At 44.0% G+C, this 22,539-nt stretch overlaps 1 protein-coding gene across 6 annotated transcripts in view; it reads left to right on the forward strand.

Annotated features, from left to right (window-relative positions):
* The first annotated feature begins 9,921 nt into the window (after positions 1–9,921).
* The window catches only part of TASP1 (taspase 1), a 105,750-nt gene continuing 93,132 nt past the window's right edge, over positions 9,922–22,539 (forward strand). Inside the window, exons 1-2 of one of the 6 annotated variants that reach the window (XM_053284601.1) lie at positions 9,922–10,046; positions 12,967–13,175. In XM_053284601.1, the coding sequence (XP_053140576.1) occupies positions 13,031–13,175 (145 nt within the window). In that variant the 5' untranslated portion in view covers positions 9,922–10,046; positions 12,967–13,030. Of the gene's footprint in view, positions 10,047–11,248; positions 11,378–11,403; positions 11,679–12,966; positions 13,176–22,539 lie in introns of those variants that run through there. The other 5 variants (XM_053284600.1, XM_053284602.1, XM_053284598.1 and 2 more) reach the window with 5 other exon arrangements.

Below are 22,539 nucleotides of genomic sequence, written 5' to 3' on the forward strand. Positions count from 1 at the left end.
AATCCTCTGTTATTCCCTTACAGCATCTTGGGTTGCAATGCAAAGGCACCATTTTCTCCCAATGGCTTTGGCTTGGTAGAGTGTTGTCCTATCAGGTTAAGCATAAAGAAGCAAGCTTTTGTTTTTCTGAGTCAGGAAACAGACAAAAATAGCAGTTACTTAGCCCTATAAATAAATATGTTTTTAAAAGTCAGTAAAATGAACCCTATGAATTGTGTGTGTTAAAAGCGATTTGGTGTCAAGTTGTTTTTCTCCAAAGCTGGCAACCGTTAAGTGATTACTGAATGTGTAGGTCAGGCATTTAGCGATCTTGTGTTACAGGTTGGAACCACAAGAGGTTTTGATTTATTTAATAATGCAAAGGGGAAAGATCAGACGAACAGAGATAAACAGGCATGCATGTCTTCTATTATTTCTGCTTTCCAGAATTAAATTTATTATTTTCAATCAACAGCGACAGTTGGTTTTTATTCTTGCGTATTCCTGCAACTTCCAAAAATAACACAGCTAAGCCATGCTGACACATAGTTTAAATAAACTGTGTTATTGAAGTTTTTTTTAAGCAGCTGAAAATGTTACAGTACCTGGCAACCTGCATTGTATGTTTAATTATAGTTTGACTGGAAATTATTAGAGTTGTGTTTTATGCTCTTTATATTTTCACATTTTATCTGAAGCAAACTTGTAATATTTTGTAACTGTGGTTGCAATCAGATCACTAGCCATAACATAATGGTATTTAGAAGAGTTGATAATATAGTATAAACATAAATTAGATCTTTGTTCCTGGAAAACTTTGCTGGGGCTTTCCTGAGGAGCAACCTTACTGCATGAGAACTTGGTTTATGATGAAATAACCATAATGCTGACTTTTGGTAGTATATCATCATTAAGATTTATAATGATTCTGAGCCATCTATATGACACGTAAGAAGTCACCTGTGCATACTTGTGATTTGTTTCCAAGTGTGTGTTCATGGTATGACTGAGGGTGAACATGGTTGAAAGGGTAAACAGTGTACCTCAAACCGACAAACATAGCAGTTGAGCCTTTATAAAGGAATGGTTCTGCAGTTGTGACTTCGGATTTTTACAACACTGTCTGTGTAGGTAACGTCATTCAAAGTTTCCCAAGGCAAAAACAGATGGGTCTCTACCACCAAAGAACTTACACATTTAAAGAAACAATGGGGGGAAAGAAGAGGGCCAAAGATACAAGGGTAGCAAACAGAGCAAATGCACTTTATACTTGCATTGCACCGACCCCACTGGTGCTCCCCATCCCTCCACCTCCACACACTGCGTAATACTTGAGCATGAAGATTCAGGGAATAAGAGGATAAGTCAAGGCCATGAGGAAAAGGTGAATTTTGAGGAAGAAGCTTGTTATGTTTTGGCAAGTATAGGGTTAAAAATTGGTTCTTGTTGTGCTAGAGAGTTTGTAATCTAGAGAGCTGTCAATCAAAATGTTATCTTTAAAGGAAGTGAGTCAACAGTTGGGACTAGGGTGTGTGTGCATGGGCAGTTCGGTTCGGGTGTGTGTTGGCAGTACCTGGTTCAATTGCCCTGCTTGTAAAGGGGAATCCATCGAGGATTCCCATTTACAACCAAAGGGGGATTACCTATGTAAAACTGGGTTGGGGGGAGGGTACCTTACCAGCTCTTGTGGCGGCTGTGTCCTCCTTGATCCAACCCATGTGCCCCCCTACACTGCAGGCTGGTGGGCAGCCCAGTTCTAGTGTCGGCGCATGCGTGGAGGCCACTTGCATGGTGGTGCATGTGCAGAGGCCATTTGCATCACCACACAAATAGTGCAGTGGTGTAAATGACATAAATAGTCTCCATGCTTGTGCAGAGGTCACACAAATGGTCTCTGTGCATGTGTACAGGCCAGCACTGGGCCACCCACAGGAGCGCTGGTGGGGCTCCCACTGCCCCCCGGGGCACAGCCACCACGAGAGCCAGTAAGGCGCCCTCTCGCTCTACCCCACAACCCAGTTTCACGTAGACAATCTCCTTTTGTGTGTAAAGCGGAATCATTATCAGATTTTCCTTTATGAGCAGGGCAATCAGGCCATTCAAACTGAGCCCAGTTTAGTTCAGATTCAGACTGGCCCCCTTGCGGGGGGAGGGGCAGTCAGGTCCGAGATCAATTGAACCAATTCCACACGAATTGAACTGGTTCCACACAGCCCTAGTTGGAACAACAGTTAAACAGTTTGATAGGACTTTGGGTCAGGGCAGAGAGAGACTCAAAGAAAATACTGCTTTATGTATAAACTGGGTTTATAAGAAAGGTCCTGAAGGGGATTTGCTTGGTATACATGCTGAGTAACGTATGGATTGGCATCTGTTAAATGGAAATCGAAGTATAAAGTAGTTGTGAAGCTAGTCAAATAGGTTCTGACAAAGAACTAGTTATATGTCTGTGTACTGGTCAGTGGAGTATTGTCCTTGTGCTGTGACAAAAGAATCATTGTAACAAGCAACCACAAACACCCTACAGTTTTGTAGGGTAAAGTAAGACAAACTTCACTGGAAACCATCTGTTGAATAAACTTTATTTACTTGTTTTAAACACCAGACTGAGTGAATTTCTGTCAACCACCCTACCTTTGCTTATGCTAAGCTATGCAAATCAGTGTCAGTGTGCTAAATACAGAGGCTTGGAAGTGAATTTTAAGGTGGCAGCGAGTACAAAGTCTAATTGAAATCTTCAGGATTATAAAACTTTATTTATAAATCATAAAATAACATTGAAATATAACCTAATAGCACTGCGAAGCAACAGAGCTGATGGAAGGAGGAGCAAGAAACATTTGGGCAGGTGGGAGTAATAGAAGTTGTGGGTGGGAGAGACAGAAGGAACAAGGGCCAAAAGATAGACTGGGGCAAGGCCATGGAGCATCTCAATGGAAATGACAAGGAGTCTGTGCTGGATATGGAAGGTGACAGGGAGCCAGAGAAGAATGGGCATTACATTAATGGATTCCAAATTTTAGGTAAACTTACATAGGAGGTGGAGCTCTTCTTGGGCTTTGAATATAAATAGGAGAAATATGATATTCACAGACAGCCTTGTGCAGATCAGTGTGACATAAGAGTCAGTCAACACATTCTTTTGTTGCATGTTTGATTCTTCCCACATGACCTTGCTACCTACATTTGTTGTGTTACTGCCTGCCCAGGCAGGACCTAGCCCCAGGACACGTACAAGGAATGATTCACACCCTACAATCTTAATTCTTGCTCCAACAAGTCATTTGCAGGGAATAGAAATTATTATTATTTATTCAGACAGTCAGACAGGTATTATTGCCTGGTTTGTTTTATCCAGAAATCGAGTCCTTCCCAAGGACCTGGGATGGCTGAATTTTATTGTCAATGCTGTTGCTGTTATAGATATCGTTGCAGAATATAGGCTGTTCCCAGTAAAGCTGCTTTTTGTAATTGGCTGGTGGTGATTTCTGTGGCCCCTATGGTGTTGAGGTGCTCTTCAAGTTGTTTTGGAACTGCACCCAGGGCGCCAATTACCACTGGGATTATTTTGGTCTTTTTCTGCCACAGCCTTTCAATTTCAATTTGTAGATCTTTGTATTTGGTGATTTTTTCTATTTCTTTTTCTTCTATTCTGCTATCCCCTGGTATTGCTATGTCGATAATTTTAACTTGTTTTTCTTTCTTCTTGACTACAGTTATATCTGGTGTATTGTGTGGCAGATGTTTGTCTGTAGTCGGAAGTCCCATAATATTTTTACATCTTCATTTTCTTCAACTTTTTCAATTTTATGGTCCCACCAATGTTCGGCTACAGGTAGCTTGTATTTTTTGCAGATGTTCCAGTGTATCATCCCTGCTACTCTGTCATGCCTTTGTTTGTAGTCAGTCTGTGCGATCCTTTTACAACAGCTGATTAGGTGATCCATGGTTTCATATGCTTCTTTACAAAGGCGGCACTTGCTGTTTGTTGTTGACTTTTCTACTCTTGCTCTTATTGCATTTGTTCTTAGTGCCTGTTCTTGTGCAGCCAGTATTAAACCCTCTGTTTCTTTCTTCAAGTTGCCATTCTTAAGCCATTGCCAGGTCTTGGTGATGTCTGATTTTCCACTTATATTGTGCAAATATTGACCATGCAGTGGCTTATTTTTCCATTTTTCTGCTCGGTTCTTGACTTGTTCTTTCTTGTAGGCCTGCTTTGTTTCATTGGTGTTGAATAGTTTCTTGTTATTGACCATTTGAAGTGCATCTTCTTCACTGTCCTTGATATATTCTTCAGGGCCTCTTTTCTCCTCCTCTACTGTTTGATGGACTTGCAGCATTCCTCTTCCACCTGAGCTGCAAGGGAGGTATAGCCTATCTACATCACTGCGGGGGTGCAGAGCATGATTGATGGTCATGATTTTCCTGGTCTTACGATCTAGCGTCTCTAGCTCTGCCTGGGTCCTGTCTATTATTCCTGCAGTGTATCTGATAACAGGTATAGCCCAGGTGTTTGTGGCTTGTATGGTGTTCCCGCCATTGAGTTTGGACTTTAGGATTTTTCTAACTCTCCTGATGTATTCACTTCCAATTTTTCTTTTAACTTCAGTGTGTGCAATGTTATCAGCCTGGAGAATGCCCAAGTATTTGTAATGTTCTTTCTCTTCCAGGTTGTTGTTGTTGTTACATTTATATCCCTCTCTTCCTACAAGGAGCCCAGAGCAATGTACTACATACTTGGTTTCTCCTCACATCAACCCTGTGAAGTAGGTTAGGCTGAGAGAGAAGTGACTGGTCCAGAGTCACCCAGCTAGTTTAATGGCTGAATGGGGATTTGAACTTGGGTCTCCCCAGTCCTAGTCCAGCACTCTAACCACTATAATAATAATAGTAATTATGATTTTTTGTCAACTCGTCTATCCCCTGGGATTGAAATATCAATTATCAGAACCCAATTCTTCTTGATGACTGTCAGATCAAATGGAGAAAATAACTAAATACAAGGACCTGCAGATTGAAATTGAGTGATTCTGGAAAAAGAAAACAATAGTGATGCCAATAGTTGTCTGGTGCCATTGGTACAGTACCAAAAGAACTTGAACATCATCTCGATATCTTGAGGAGAGCTGGTCTTGTGGGAGCAAGCATGACTTGTCCCCTTAGCTAAGCAGGGTCCACCCTGGTTGCATATAAATGGGAGACTAGAAGTGTGAGCACTGTAAGATATTCACCTCTGGATGGAGCTGCTCTGGGAAGAGCAGAAGGTTTCCAGTTCCCTCCCTGGCTTCTCCAAGATCAGGCTGAGAGAGTCCTGCCTGCAACCTTGGAGAAGCTACTACCAGTCTGTGTAGACAGTACTGAACTAGATAGACCAATGGTCTGACTCTGTATATGGCTGCTTCATATGTTCCTATGACACTTTGGGCATCAATAAAATTACAGCTAATCAACTACAGAAGGCCACACTACTCGGGACAGGACGAATACTATGGTGACATATTTAATTTTTCTTTAGTTATCCTAGACCCTTGGAAAGGGCCCGATAATTAAAGTATCGAATCCATTCAATAACATCTGGTAGACTGTGTGTAAATAGCATCATCATCATAATGTGGGCATGTCTAGAATCAGAGAATAGTACTGGTATTCTGACTTGTGCATGAAGATGAACATATATCTTTGCCTCGTTATATTTTTTTATCAAAAGAAGTGAGTTGCTGGAATGTTCTTATCTGAGATTGGCATGGGCAGCTGTCCAAGGCTGCTGTATATCCCAAGACCACTTCGGTACCACTGATGGAACAATACTCTCAAGGCCCACCCTGGTAGGAAGGGCCTGTGCAGGGCAGTTTGTCAAGAACCTCCTGAAACTAGGAGTTGGTCCTGGACTGGTCCTCACTGACAAAAATGAGAACTAGCTTTAAGCATTGCCCATTGAATTGTTAGAAATGTGGTGGTTTAAAAGTTTCGTGCATGCAGCCATCTGTGATAATATTGGTATACTGAAACCATATTGACCTCGAACCTCAATCATTTTGATCTTTTAAAAAATTTGACCAGAGTGAGAATTATGAAAGCAATTGTAGAGTAGAACCAGATCACATTTTACTTGGCAACTTGATTGCCATGCTATGGTTTGTACATTGGAAAGAACAGTGAGTGGGTGTTAAAACAACTGGAAGTTATAAAGAATGTTATTTAGGTTGATCCAGGGAAGCAGACGGAAGTGTTTGGTCATGTCAAGAAGGTGAATAGCTGAAGAAAGCATTTTGGGCTGGCAGGATATCAGAAAAGGGAGAAGGAACAACTCTGGACAAACCTGTCCTCCAGACTTTTAAAAACTGCTCAAAAGCATCAACTGCTGCTTCTGGTAATAAATCAGAGCCTTCCCCTGACACCATCAGCTGTGTGTGTGCACTTAATTTCATTGGATGATTAGAAAATCAACACACAGAAAATACTCAACAAAACTCAAACTTAGTTTAAAACCTTACACATATGCATAACTTAACCTGGTCTGCCAGGATATGGTCACAGAAGTATCCACTTGCAACACGGTTTGATCCAGAGTTCCTCTTTGTATGTACATACATAAGGCCTAATTTTCAGTGAAATGGTTACTCTGTGTCTGGAGTGTACCAGTTCAGGTTGCCAGTGGGGGAATCCCATGACCTCACATAGCAAACAATCATGTAACAGAGAAGGTTAGGCTGGAAGAACAAGTGTTGCTAAGGAGGAACCAGCATTATGTATGCTCTCACTCCTTAGATTTATTTTATTCTGAAAGATGGTATATAAATGTCAAATACATAAATAATACATACTCAAGATAGACACCAGCAACAGCCACTGGAGGGATGCTGTGCTGGGGATGGATAGGGCCAGTCACTCTAGCTCCCAGTCTGTTTCTGGGCCCAATTCAAGGTGCTGGTTTTCACCTTTAAAACTCTAAGTGGCTTGGGACCGGGTTACCTGAGGGAGCGCTTTGCCCCATATGTTCCATCCTGGTCACTAAGATCTTCTTTGGAGGTCCTTTTCCGGGTGCCCCTGCCAAATGATGTGAAGCTTTTCTGGACCACCAAACTGGTTCGGAGAGGTCTGGTGGTTTGGATGGTGCGGTGGTGGGTTACCTTTAAAGGAGCGGGAGGGTGCACTGTGCCTCAGATTGCTGTGCTGGGTGGCAGTGTACCTTATTGATGCCCTGGACAGTGTTGGATCGGAAGTGGCCAATGTACACATCATTCATGCGCAGCACTCACTTGTGCTCTGATGCTGACCAGGGCAGCAAGAAGGTACGCTGCTGCCCTGTGCAGCAATTTTGGGCACAGTGCCAGCAGGGAAAATGCAGGGGTGGTGGTGGTAAGAGTACCCTCTCGGTCCTGTAGAAGTATCCCCCTGCCAACGAACAGTCTGTTGGACGGTTTATGCACATCCTTAGTGCCTACTAGGGAGAGGACCTTTTCGGTGGTTGCACTCAATTTATGGAATAACTTCCCAAGTGAGGTTCGCCTGGCTTCATCACTTTGTTCTTTTAGATGCCAGATAAAGACCTTTTTGTTCACTCAGGCCTTTTAAATTAATTTTTAAAAATTGTGATCTGATTGTAACTGATTTTTAAAATTGTTTTTGTGTAGTACTTTGTATCCCAACCCCTTTTGGGGGGTAAGTTATGATTTAATCTGTTCCAGTTTATCAATGTTCTAGTTTATCAATGTTCTAGTTTATCAATGTCCTTCTTAAAATGCAGTGCCCAGGACTGGACACAGTATTCCAAGTGGTCATTGCCACAAGACATGGTGATGCCTACTGGCTTAGATGCAGAGGTGTAGTGAGGTTAAAGGCGGCCCTTCCTGACACCTGCATTTATGGGCCTGCCACTGCCCACTTGCATGTGCATGTCCACCTGCCACCAACCTGCCTTTTCTGATTACATGAGTGTGCTGCCCCATGGCATACTTATCAGGGCATAGCTAAGGGAGAGGAGGCTCCTTTGGAGTGAGTGGGCTAATGAAGAAAATAGGGAAGGGTGGAGCTTGGGGGAGAGGAGGTGGTTTTTTTGAACCCATCTACTCAATTATAGCTACACCCCTGGTCCTTATTTAATGGGGCATCATTGAGAAAAAGCAAACATTCTCTAGTATGTGTGAGTACAAGCAATAGGATTACGGTCTCCATGGGAACAATAGGTACGCTTGCATTTTCAGCTGATTGATAGTGAAGCCAAAAAAAGGGTCATTCTAGTGGCATTACCACTATTGGGGGGGGGGCCTGTGTGACTTTTTTTAATGAGTTGTTTTTGAAAACTCTTAAATATTTTTGAAAAAGAAATTTTAAAAAGACAGTGAGACCAGAGGGGAAATAAAAGGGAGTTCCTTTATTTTTAATAGTTACTGCACTAGGGTGAATTAAGAAAATAAGAAAAGGTGACCCTACCACAATGCCCCATTTTTTGCATACCAGGCAGTCTTTATTACAGTCTTTGACCAATATCACAACATCTAAAACAATATAAAATATTAAACATAGCCATATTAATAACATTACTGTATACTTGATCCAACCATTAGCAAGCAGAGTGCGACAAACTCATATAGCAGAATTTTGCAATTGTGTGATGGATGAATTGGCATCTGTTAGCAAAGATTTGATGTAGAATTTATCCAATCAACCTGGCAGATTATGTAAAAGAGGGTCAATTAACGTTTGCCTAGGTTAATTAACCTCTAGGCCAGGGATTCTCAACGTTGGGTCCTCAGATGATATTAGACTTCAACTCCCATAATCCCCATCCAAAGGCCACTGGGACTGGGGATTATGGGAGCTGACGTCCAACAACATCTGGGGACCCAGCGTTGAGAATCATCGCTCTAGGCAACCTTTGGGGAAACAACTTCCTAAGAGAGCAGGCACTTGTTCATTCAAATCCCTCCTGGTGTTTTCCATACTATGGGAAACACCTATATTGGGCAGCAGCGATATAGGAAGGTGCTGAAAGGCATCATCTCATACTGTGCAGAAGGCAATGGTAAGCTACTCCTGTATTCTTCGAAGAGAACCACATGGCTCTGTGGTCGCCAGGAGTCAAGACCAACTCGAAGGAACAGCTTTAAGATCTATACAAAAGATGGGTGGAGCCACCATTGGGCAATGGGTTCAAAGAACCTGGGCCACCCCCCTCAGGGGCCTCATCTTGTGACCTCAGCCACACACCTTTTGTGATTTCAGATGCAGTGGGAGATTTTGCTCCCAAATGGAGCTACTGTGGCCCGGTTTAGAAGATCGGCCTGTGCTTCATTGGCTGTGTGAGGCTGGGAGAGCTGCACTGGTCCACGATGCCAAAGCAGCATAGGCTGCGCAGCCCCATTGGGGAGCCTGGCGTGGGGGTGTTGCTAAATGCCCCCTGTGTCTGACGTCAAATGCACAGGGCAGGGCTAGGGCAGCTGCCGAACCTGGGCTGCTGCTGGCCTCCCTCTGCCCGATAAGACACATCGCAGGAGCACACGTGCAACTGACTCAATCTCATCAGAATTATGGGGCATTATCTCCTCAACTGGAATCCGAACGGAGGGCATTCAGAGCCCCCCCCCCCGCCCCTTTTGTGTGCATATCTAACTGCTTTCCTCGTGCTACATGAGTATATAGAACACAACAATAAAAAGCTAGTCCCATTAAGGTGGATCTAAGATGGGTTCTTCTACCTATCCGACCACAAGCAGGAGAGCATCATATGCCTGCCGGTGCCTTGCCTTGCCCTCGTATCAAACCGCGGCAATTAAAGCCTCACTCACCCTCCTCGTGTTTGGCGCACTGCCGGATGACGCTGTGGGCGGAGCTTATTCAATTTACAGGAATGCACCCGACGGTATAACATACTTCCGGTCCCGTGATCTCTCTCTCTCTCTCTCTCTCTCTCTCTTTTTTAAAATGTTAGACCAATAAGAAAGACATAAGCTCTTTTCCCCTTCAAGAGTTATACTCTTAATAGCTGTGTAGAATCACTTCAGGTTCTTGATTGCAAGTAGTTGTTTTTTCCATGTGCGGTGCAAAAGATGTAAAGTACAGAGAAGGTAACGTAAACACTCAAAGGTTCGGCTTTCTTTTTGGTGGAGATTTTCTGAAATTATATTGCACCCTTTGCCGCACAATGCAGCTAGAGAAAAACATCCCCACCCCGGCAAGAGTCGGGTTTTCTTATTTCTGGCTGGGTTACTGTGCTTTTAAATATCTCGTGGCAGGTGAAGTTCAACCAGTGGAGGAGCAGAAATGCGAGAGGTTTTGCTGGTTAGATTACAGTTAGTGAGGTTTTAAACAAAATAACACGTACTGCAGACGTGTTATTTTGTAAGCTTCCTGTTGTTGCGGTGTTCTGCCCAGAACATGCCTAATATACCCCAAAACTAAAACACAAGCTGCCTAAGATTGAAGGATATGGGGTGCAGGGACAGAACTCTCCCTGCGGTAACATAAAGGCAGTGAGAAGCCCAAGTTCAACACCCTTCGCAGCATGGAAATACAACAGGGAAATAGGCTGCGAGACCTTAGAGTCTATGCAGCCTTTTAAAGGCAGAGGAGACTCTTCCCGTTGAAAAGCAGCCCTGTGACTGTCACATCCAGGCAACCTCCTGGCAGGATCAAAATCCGAGGCGCAATCCTCAGTTTACTTGGAAGCAAGTCCCACCTTGAGTTCAACAAGAGTTGCTTCCGACTAAGTGTGGAAAAGAGCAGGTTTCAGTTCGAGATACCCACGGAGTTTAATGGGAAAATACGCAGAGTGTCTGTTCAACGGTCCTCTTCTCGTCTTCTGGGCAAGTAGGCGCTTTTCTTTTTGCTTTTCCTTACAGCACTTTTCATTTTCTGTCTCTGGCAAATCGCGTAAATCAGGACTGAAGTCTCTTACATCCTGCCCCGTGAGACAGCAGCATGCTTGGAGGGAGAAAGCCGAGGCAAGGACGTGAGCACTGAATTTCCAGAGCGGTGTGTGGGTTGGGGGATAGATCTTGGTTTATAAACAAAATAAATCACTCGCATACGCGGTGTGTCAGTTTTCCACCTCTGCTGTCGTCTTTCTTCCCACACTCGTCCGCAGCACAATACCTTCCCCCTATAAAACAAGGAAAAACTCTGAGACGCCTTTAACTCTGCTGTCCTGTATTACTTCGGTTTACATCGATGATTCCTTGGATGTTTCCGCCACTCTTGCCCCCGCACATGGCGGAGGCCTTCTACTCGGAACCGGAAGTGAAGGGAATGTAGAACACTTGGCTTAAAAAAAAAGGACATCTCTTTAATTTTCCACCCTTTGCTGAGGCAGGCAGCCGGCTGATGACCAGCCAGGCTATGGGGTGCACGCGCGAGCCGCAGGAGGCGCGAGCCCGCTGACGGAGCTTGAGCAGAGCGGGTGAGTGTCCCGCGTTGGATACTCCATAGGATCCCCGTTCCTTCTAGATTGGGTAACGGTGCGTGACGTCAGGCGCTGGCGCAAGCGTCAATTTTCTACGTCATGACCCTGCGACTTCGTCACGTTGGTTATCCTGGCACTTCATTTGTAGGAGTGCAGTCAGGATCTTCTGAGTCTTGACTGGGTGGAGGAGGCGGAGAAGAAGATGAAGAGCAGACTTTGGGAGCCATTGAGTGGTGCTTGGTGGTGGAGTGGCTGAGTCTAGTTGTGCTTGGTGGAGGGAGGTAGAGTATGTTATTTGGTAAGTTAGGGAGCAGAGCTTGGTTGTGACAAAAGGGTGGAACTTCTTGGAAATGGGGTTGGTGCTCTCAGCTCTTCTTTAGAGCAACAATTTCGCTTTTTCTTTTTGATCTGGCTTATTGCCTTGATATTTTAGTTCATCTGCAGGAAAACTCAAGAAGGCCCAAACCCAGCAACTTGGTCAACACTATATTTTTCAGCATGGCAGCCCTGGTCATAGAACTAAGATAAAGGGATAGATAGTTCTCCTATCCTGATCATTCTCCCTTGGTGATGTGTGGATAAGCCTTTTCCCCTTCTCCTTCCAATTATTACTTCATATCAAGGTGATTGTGCTTGGTGGTTCTAGGATTAGTAAACCTAATCTTGATTAGAATCCTATCCCAACCTTTTGGTTTTCTCAATTTGAGTAAGGCAAGTTGCTAAAAATGCTAAATAAATTTTAGGGTTTACTCATTAAGTTGTCTTGACCTTGGTAGTGCTGTGTTTTCTCTCTATTTTAGTTTATACACACACACACAGTCCTTTGTGTATTTACTTTGAAGTGGGGCTGGGCTTACTATCCAGTATCCGATTTCATCTGTAATCTGGCATTTAGTACTGCCCTGGGGTGGGGGGAATATGTTGCCACTTACGTGTTAATACTTCAAAATGGGTGTGACCTCAGTAGGGAGTACATGATGTGAAACTCCATCTGCAAAATATATTGCTCCCATAAAAAATGGGGTTGCAAGCAGTGTTGCTTCTAATTTTTTTCATCTGTGTGCAGAATGAGTTTTGTCTTGTGTGGCAGTATCGAGGCAGTGTGCACGCACATATATGCAGAATGGGGCCTTCCTGATTGAACCTGAGTGGGATCTAAAATTAACTGAGTGGACATTAAAAAAAAGTGTATGCACATACCTTAGAGGGAACTCAGATTGCCAGTATAAGAGACTCTTCAGGGTATTCTCTTGAGGTTTTTCAAAATGATTCTTCTCTGTTGGCTCTGTGGCCTTTCTTATTATTATTCTTGCTCTGTGGATTTACAAAATAACTTATTTAGCACAATAGAAAAGTTGGTTATGTTGTATATCTAAGGTTATATATTGATATAAAACACATAGGTTGGTTTTTAGCTTCCTATTGCTGTTTATGATACTGACAACCACTGCCACCCAGAAATGTCTCGTAACTCAGATGGGTGCAATGTGTTGTTTCCTGAACAGGTTCAGCCTGGTAGTATCTTCATAAAATTTTGATGTATGAAATATCTTTTAGATAAACGTGTGTATGATTTTGCTTTTCAGGGAGAGTTGTCTTCTACTTGGATGGAAGCATGTTCTCTTCCACAGAAGATGGTACCCTTGAAGTATGATAATGGAAAAGGGGATAAGCTCAGTAGAAATTTCACCCTCCAAATCTTCTCATGCTGCTGCAGTAAGGGTGTTGGCGAAAGAACATGAAACAAAGCAGTCTCAGAAAGTGAGACGAGTGGGATTTGTTCTTGTACATGCAGGTAAAGGTACAATGTCTTAATCAGCAGAATGTGGTGTGATAGCATTTTTATATATGGAGTGAAATGGAAGCATAGGAGAAAGGGAATATGTGTATATTCCTCTGTCTTGGGAAACATTATCTTGGCAAACTCCCAGTGAGCTCTAGGCTTGAATTAGATTTGGCTTCCTCTTTCCCTGTGCCCTCTAAGCTAGATCAGGGAATACAATTTGCATACTTTGCAAAATGTATTTGGACAGGAGACACCTAATTTTAAGGCTAACCACCAGTGTTTCCTCTAACAGGGATTCACAGATGTTGTTGACTACAACTCCCAGAATCCCCAAGCAAAAGCTATTTTGATATTGCTGGAGATTCTGAGAGTTGTAGTCAACAACATCTGGGAATCCCTTTTAGAGGGAATACTACTAATCATTCTTCTTCCTGCTTTAGGATGTCCTGACTATCTTTGAGCTGGTCTCTTTTGTCTTTACTGTGATTGAGGATATTGCTTTTAGCAACATAAGAAAGGTCCTCCTGGAGCTGTCTAGGTCTGTCTAGTCCACCGTGGACAACAAGATGTCTCTAGGAGGCCCAGAAGTGGGACATGTAAGCAAATAGCTCTCTCTCACTCTTGCCTGCCAGGTTGATATTCAGAGGCATGTTATCATTGCACCTTGAAATAGCATAAAGCCACCTGTATCCTTCATAGACCCATCCTTTATTAATTAGATAGATGCACTCTCCATGAATTTGTCTGTTCTCCCTTTAAAGCAATCTACATAGTGGCCATCTCCACATCTTGTGGCAGCAAATTCTTTAAATTAATTATGCACTGTGTACTTCCTTTTGTCTGTCCCAAATCTTGTGCCAGTTTATTTTATTTTATTTATTTTTGCATTTTTATACCGCCTTTCGTTAAAATATAGCCCCAAGGCGGTTTACAAAAGTTAAAAACATACAATAAAAACACAATAAAAACAACATGCTAAGAGTATAAAAACATATAAAAACAAGCATAAAACAATACAACAAATAAAAACACCCAGAAGCAGCAGTAAAAACAATTATGTAAAAGCCTGGGTAAAAAGCCAAGTCTTTACAAGCTTTCTAAAAGCCGTGATGGAGTCCGAGGAACGAATGGCCACTGGGAGAGCATTCCAGAGTCTGGGGGCAGCAACAGAGAAGGCCCTGTCCCGAGTGCACGACAGCCGGGCCTCTCTCATTGTCGGCACCCGGAGCAGGGCCCCCTCAGATGTCCTCGTCAAGCGGGCAGCAACCCTTGGGAGCAGGCGGTCCCTCAAATACCCCGGGCCCAAACCGTTTAGGGCTTTAAAGGTCAAAACCAGCACCTTGAATTGGACCCGGAAACGAACCGGTAGCCAGTGCAGCTCTTTCAAAATGGGGGTGATATGTTCCCAACGGGCAGCTCTGGATAAAACCCTCGCTGCCGCGTTTTGCACTAGCTGCAGTTTCCGGATATTCTTCAAGGGCAGCCCCACGTAGAGCGCGTTACAGTAATCCAGCCGTGACGTGACTAAGGCGTGGGTAACCGTGGCCAGATCTGCCTTCTCGAGAAAGGGACGCAGCTGGCGCACCAGCCGAAGCCGTGCAAAGGCACCCCTGGCCACCGCCTCCACCTGAGCTTCCAAAAGCAGAGCCGGGTCCAGTAGTACCCCCAAGCTGCGTACTTGCTCCTTCAAGGGGAGTGCAACCCCATCCAGAACTGGTAAAATTTCCTCATCCCGATTGGCTTTCCTACTGACCAACAGTACCTCCGTCTTATCCGGATTCAATTTCAGTTTGTTAGCCCACATCCAACCCATCACGGCCTCCAGCCCCCGGTTCAGGACATCCACCGCCTCCCTAGGATCAGATGACAAGGAGAGATAGAGCTGAGTGTCATCCGCATATTGCTGACAACTCAGTCCAAATCTCCGGATGACCTCTCCCAGCGGCTTTATGTAGATGTTAAACAGCATGGGGGACAAGACCGAACCCTGCGGGACCCCACAGGCCAATGGCCACAGGGCCGAGCAGTAGTCCCCCAGCACCACCTTCTGGACCCTCCCCTCAAGAAAGGACCGGAACCACTGCAACGCAGTGCCTCCGATTCCCATACTCGAGAGGCGGCCCAGAAGGATACCATGGTCGATGGTATCGAACGCCTCCGAGAGGTCCAGCAGAACCAACAGGGACACACTCCCCCTGTCTAGTTCCCGGCGTAGGTCATCCACTAGAGCGACCAAGGCAGTCTCAGTCCCATACCCGAGGCGGAAGCCAGATTGAAAAGGGTCCAGATAATCCGTATCATCCAAGACCCTCTGCAGCTGGGACGCCACCACACGCTCTATCACCTTGCCCAAAAAGGGAAGGTTAGACACAGGCCTATAGTTGTCCAGGCTGGAGGGATCAAGGGAGGGCTTTTTTAATAGAGGTCTTACCACCGCCTCCTTAAGGCACGATGGCATCCTGCCCTCCCTTAACGAAGCATTAACGATCACCTCCAGCCATCTGCCTGTCCCCTCCCTGGCAGCTTTTATTAGCCATGAAGGGCAAGGGTCAAGAGCGCACGAAGTCGCCCGCACACTGCCCAGGATCTTGTCCACATCCTCAGGCCGCACCAACCGAAAAGAATCCAACACAACGGGACCAGATGGTACCAAAGGCACGTCTGCCGGAACTGCCAAAAGAGTCCAGGTCAGCACAGATGCAAGCGACTTTATCTGCAAAGCAACAGGCAAACCGATCACAAAGAGCTGTAGATGGCTCCTCCCCCATTGTCCGGGGGGATGTGTGGAGCAATGTTTTCACCACACGAAACAGCTCTGTTTGCCTGCACTGAGCAGACGCAATGGAGGCGGAGAAAAAACGTTTCTTCGCCGCCCCCACCGCCACGGCGTAGTCCCTAAAATGGGTTCTACCCCCAGTTAGTTTCAAGGGATGATTTCAGGTTCTAGTGTAATGGGAGAAGGAGAGAAACCTCTTTGTCTCCACTTTCTTTGCACCATGGAAATCAAGATATATTGCCCAAAGTCTGTGCTGATGGCAGTACAGTTTACAGTAACTGCATATTTTGACAAGCAGAATTAAAGTTGCACCTGTTTGCTAATTTAATACAATTGTAAAAAACTAAAGTATCTAGAGAACTTGGATCTAAGGTTATGTTAGTAGGTGCTGGAACACTTTAGATTTGTTTAGCTGCTCATTTGGCAGCCCCCCCCCCCCCAAGTTTGACAGATCACTCTATTGCCAGAAACCTAAGGAAGAGCTGCTTAGATAGAATCATTGTTCTCATCTAGTGTTTTGCTTTAGACTTTGGTAATGTGAAGCATCTTAAATGTACATCATCCTTTGCTGTATGACACATATGAAAGTTCCTATTAAAACATCTTCCAATGTTGCTTTTGTTATTAAGCAGTAGGAACAACTCAAAGACTTGGAAGAAGTTTTTGTATTTTTATTTTATAACCATTGTGGAAGGTGCTACTATTTTCCTTTATGAATAATAGAGAATCATAGTGGATATTATGACAGAATGTCTCCTTGTCTTAAGGAGGCAATCATTAGACCTTTTCTGAAGAAGCCTGCATTGGATCCCTCAGAGTTAAGCAGCTATCAGCCTGTCTCCAACCTTCCATACTTGGACAAAGTAACTGAGAGGGTTGTTCGATGGAACTGTTCTGCAATGCTGGTAGAATATCCCAAGACTACTATTGGGCTTGTGTGGGGAATTTGTGAGACTGGAGTGAACAGTCAATTATAGTTTCAATTTGTGCAAAGCTTTGGTCTGGAAATAAAGACTTGAGATAGGAATATGGTACAATCAGATTGATTTAAGGATTATTGGGGTACAGGAAATGAAAAATAATTAGGCAGGTGATAAAAAGCAATAAAATCTGACTAGTAATATCAATTAAAGATGAAGAGGAGTTTTAACTTAAACATCCAAATTGCAATTAAATCAGCTTAAGGCTGGCCAGAGAAAGGACCTGAAGTACAGATTTAGACTTAGGAGGAAGAGATGGGAGGGGGAGAGATCTTTAGTAATACCTATTCCAAATTTGGTGTTGTCAGTCACACTTGCAGGATGGCGGTGTGCTGGGGTACTACTTCCCTGGGACCAAGCAGAAGGACAGGGTGAAGAAGAGGCAAGAGTTCCACTCAGAAGCCTGGGAACCAGGAAAGCAGCTGATCCCAGGGAAAATCCAGGGGAGGTCAATTCTCTAAGGCACCCAACCATGGTGCATGGTTTGAATCTGGAGACAGATTGAAACCAGGGACTGGAAGCAAAGCTGGAGCGATGGCTGTGGTTAATGGAATAGCCGATGTCAAAGCACTGGTTGATGGTATGGCCAATACAAAAGCACAAGCACATGCAGGTGGTGGTTCTGAAGAAGGAGCCACACCATTTGTTGGGATCTGTGGTAGACATAGGCAAAAACATGCCTTTGGGCCAATCACAGGCCACCCCTCCTGGCTGTAGGGGGGGACGTCCGTGGCTAACAAAAGAATGTATGTTGTGTGAATCAATCACGAGTGTGTGCAATCTGGAGGAACAATAAAGTGGAGTGGTTTGAAAAACTTGTATGGGATAGGGTATATGGGTGAGCTCAAAACTTACCTCGTAGGTCATGAAGACCTTTTAGGTGGGGAGATTGGAATTCTTTTTATACTAAAGAGCCTCTTCCTCTGGTCCTTACCAGACCATTAACACTGCGATAGTGAGGTGGAAGTATTACAGCCCGATCTGAGTTCCTGTTGTGATTAGTAAGACTAATCCTTTGTACCAATGAAGAGAGTTTTACTATTCTCTTGAAAATTAGTTCTCATCATGTCTACTTAACCAGCACCCTTCTCTGTGTTGAGAATGGAGAGGGGCATAGGGGAATCACCTTGCAGTCACATATCATACTTGACTTGGGGTTACCTGCCTCTTGTGGATTGTGCTAAGCGACTAACTTGAGAGTTTACCAAATATGGGCATATGGAGAGCTCGTCATCCCACAAGTCCAGGTTGCCAAGATGGAGACTGCAAGCCTACACTTGCCAGTCATATAGAGGGGTGCTATTTGTAGCCCCCGAACAGGCTCTTCTCGTAACAGGGTGGTGGCCTCCCAGTTTCAGGCAGTCTTGGAGGAAACTGATTATCTAGACCCATTTCAAATTGGTTTTGGGGCTGGCTATGGGGTGGAGACTGTCTTGGTCAGCTGGATGGATGATCTCCAACAAGGAATTGACAGAGGGAGTGTTACTCTGTTGGTCCTTTTGGATCTCTTGATGGTTTTTGATACTATTGGCCATAGTATCTTTCTGGACTATCTGAAGGGGTTGGGAGTGGGAGTCAGTGCTTTGCAGTGGTTCCATTCCTATATCTTGAGCAGATACCAGATGATGATGCTTGGAGACTGTTCTTCAAAACGTGAACTCTTATATGGCGTCCCCCACGTCTCCATACTGTCTCCAACGTTCTTTAACATCTTCATGAAACCACTGGGAGAGATTGTCAGGAGATTTGGTGTAGGTTATTAACAGCATGCTGATGACACCCAAATCTATTTCTACATGTCAGCATCATTAGGAGAGGACATAACCTCCTTAAATGCCTATTTGGAGTCAGTGATGGGCTGGATGAAGGATAACAAACTGAGACTGAATCCAGATAAGGTGGAGGTACATTCATTTGATTGATTGATTGATTGATTGTTGCATTTATATACCGCCTTTCGTTAAAAGACAACCCCAAGGCGGTTTACAAAAGTTAAAACATACAATAAAAAGGCAATATTGTGATACAAATTGTGCGGGGTCAGAATTTGGGAGACAATTTTGATCTGCTGGTTTTGGATGGGGTCACACTTCCCCAGAAGGAAAAGGCATGAATTCTGGGAGTGCTTTTGGACCCAAATCTTTCCCTGGTGTTTCAGATTGGGGCAGTGGCCAGAGTGCTTTCTGTCAGCTCGGGCTGATACACCAGCTGCGTCCATTTCTTGAGATGAACTACCTCAAAATGGTGGTACATTTGCTGGTAACTTTTAGGCTGGATTGCTGCAATGCACTCTATGTGGGGCTGCCTTTGTATGTAGTCCAGAAACTGCAGTGGGTACAGAATGCACCGATCAGGTTGGTCTCCGGGTTATCTCGAAGAGACGATGTTGTTCGTATATTAAAACAATCACATTGGCTACAAATAAGTTTCTGGGCAAAATACAAGGTGCTGGTTATAACCTATAAATCCCTAAACAGCAAAGGCACATGGTATTTAAGAGAGCGTCTTCTTCACCATGAGCCCCATCACCCATTGAGACCAGAGAGTTTGTTGGCAGGTACCACCAGCTCATCTGATGGCTACACAGGGCCTTCTCTGTTGGTGCCATGTTGCTAGAACAGGCTGTTTGGGGGCCACAAACAGTACCCCACTCTGTGGTTTGGAGATGAAGTCTTGCATTCTCCATCTTGGCTGTGAGCTCTCGGGGCGCTGAACTCTGCACTTGCCCCTATTTGACAAAAAACTCAAGTAGGTCGCTTAGCACAAGTAAATATGGGGAAACTATTACCCAAGGTCAGTATGACTGCAAAGTACAACCCTATGACCCCTCTCTATTCAGAGAAGGATGTTGGCTGAGCAGATGTGAGTTAAAGAGAGAGACAATTTCTCAAAGGAATAATAAAACTCCTTTTTCGACATAAAGAATTACTACTATGAATATTTATATACTGCTCTTCAACCAAAGTTCTCAAAGCGGTTTGCATAGGGAAAAAATTACATAAATAAGATGGTCTCATGTCCCCAAAGGGCTCACAATCTAAAAATTAATTTCACTAATCGATTAGTTTCACTGATCGTCTTCACAGGAACTCGGATAAGGCTGAGCGCTCCCACCCCAATATTGCCGTGCTAATGACCTGGCATGGACCAAAAGGAATAGTTGTTGGTATCAAAAGAAATGTTCTCATCTGGAAGGTCTTGAGCTCGCCCATTCACTCCAACCCATACAACTTGCTCTAACATTTCACTTGATTGTTTACCAAGATCACACCTACTGGAGATCGAATCAAGTAATATGAATTCTTTTGCCAATCACGGATGTCAGCCCAAAGAGCAAGGAGGTATGATGCTTTGTATGTCCTGAAGGCATGATTTTGCCTATTTCTAGCCCCAATGCCAACGAATGTTGTGGCTTTAGATATACCATCAGCTATAGCTTTTGCTCCAGCCTTGATTCCTGCTTGGACCCCAGCCTTCGGTTTGGACCTGTCTCCAGACCTAAACGGCACACACCACTTGGCTGCCCTTGGGAATTGGATCCTAGAGATTTGGCCACTTCTGGACCTTTCTTGGAACCAGACACTATCCTGGTTTCCTGGCTTGCAAGTGGCACATTAGTTTTGTCTTTTCTCTGCCTTCCTGCCTTGTCTGCAAGGGTATCCACCAACAGACTCTACCTGCAAGTGTGACCGACACACTACAGGATCTCGGATCTGTAATACTAATTGCCTATCTTGCTAAATCTCTTCGCCCCTTCTCTTTTTTTCTTTAAGTTTAAAGCTTTTCTTCAGGCCCATTCTCTAGTCAGCCCTGAGCTAATTCAGTAATAATTCGAACCTTAACACCTCTTCGTGGTATTACAACTTAGTGCTCTTTTGTTAAGACGTTAGTGCCTCCTCACCTTGCCTAATCAATCTTTCTTCTCCTGTACTCCGATAATTCCTAAGTAAATCTGATTGTACCACATTTCCATCTCCTCCTCATTTTCCATACCAAAACTTTGCACAAATTTATTCTGTAATGAGCTGTTCCACCTAGTCATGCTGATTCTCCACGTCAAAAGCCCCATTTGAGTGTTAGCCAGCACTCCAGAACAGTCTCATTAACCTCCCCTGAGACAGTGGAATGTGCTCCCTGCTGAAATAAGAGCCTCCTCATCTTTGACAACTTTAAAGAAGTCTCTAAAGACACATTTATTCATCCAAGCTTTTAAACTAAACTTTTGTTTTTTAAATTATTGAGCCATTTTTGGAAAGGTGGTATAGAAATAAAATGAATAAATAAATTGTTTTAAGGTTTTCATTTCTGTTTTAGTTTGTTTTATGTTGCTGTAAATCGCCCAGAGATGGAAGTTTGGAATGGTGTGCAAATCGAGCGACCTAATGGCGTAGCAGGGAAATGACTTGATTAGCAAGTCAGAGGTTGTCGGTTCGAAACCCCGCTGGTATGTCTCCCAGACTATGAGAAACACCTATATCGGGCAGCAGTGATATAGGAAGATGCTGAAAGGCTTTCATACTGTGCGGGAGATGGCAATGGTAAACCCCTCCTGTATTCTACCAAAGACAACCACAGGGCTCTGTGGTCGCCAGGAGTTGACAACGACTCGACAACACACTTTACCTTTACAAATATAATTAATAAAATATTAGAACCAAGTAGTGTTCTCTCTAGTTTTTTTCATCTGTGTGCAGAATGCGTTTTGTTCTGGGCGGCACTATCAAAGCAGTGTATGCATTCAGAATGGGGCCTACCTCATTCAACTTGAGGCAGGATCTAAAATTAACTGAGTGGATAGCAAAAAAGTGTGAGCGTACATACATGCCTTTAAGAGAACACTGTAACCAAGATCTTTAGTGGACTTACCAAGGACACAATGCATCAAGCCACTACTGGCCCAATTGCAGGTGCTCATCATTAACTTGAAATTCCTAATTGGTTAGGATACTTTAAGGACTATCTAGCTCCATATGAGTCTGTCCACTCACTGAGATAATTAAGAAGAGTCCCTTCTAATGGTCCCATTGCTCTTAGAAGTGGTGATGGTGCTACTGAGAACAGGACCTTCTTGGTAGCTGTACCCAGCTGTGGTATCTTGAGAAGTGTCTGGCCACATTTCTCCAGGAAGCTGGTTAAGACCACCCTCTTCTGAAGACCTTGAATGCAAGCTGACAACCACTGTTTGGTGTGACCTTCTGAGGTCCTGGACTGTTGTGCTTTTCTGCTGCCATGAATTGTGTTTTGCTGTTTTATTCTGTTTGTCTGCTTACTATTTTGTGATTTGTTGTTCACGTGGGGAGAGGAGGGGTGATTTTTGCCAATACCCTTTCTCTCTGCTGCCCTTGATGTTCCTCCTAAATATGTCGCTGAAGGTTCACCACCCCTCGTAAAGGGCAGCAGAGAGTATGGAAGAATAAGTGAAAATTGCCTCTCCTCTTTTGCAAGCAGAATGTACAAAATTAGTCTGTATATAAGCCTCTTATTCTTTTGTGAGCAGCCTTGGGTGTGTTTTCTGAATACAAAGATAAAGTAATGATGATATGTGCAAGGGATGCTCTTCCACTGATGGGCACAAAAAGAAAAATAATTCTATGTAGTTATAGAACTAGAGCTCATA

This window comes from Hemicordylus capensis, chromosome 1, assembly GCF_027244095.1.
Source record: "Hemicordylus capensis ecotype Gifberg chromosome 1, rHemCap1.1.pri, whole genome shotgun sequence".
Taxonomy (NCBI): Eukaryota; Metazoa; Chordata; class Lepidosauria; order Squamata; family Cordylidae; genus Hemicordylus; species Hemicordylus capensis.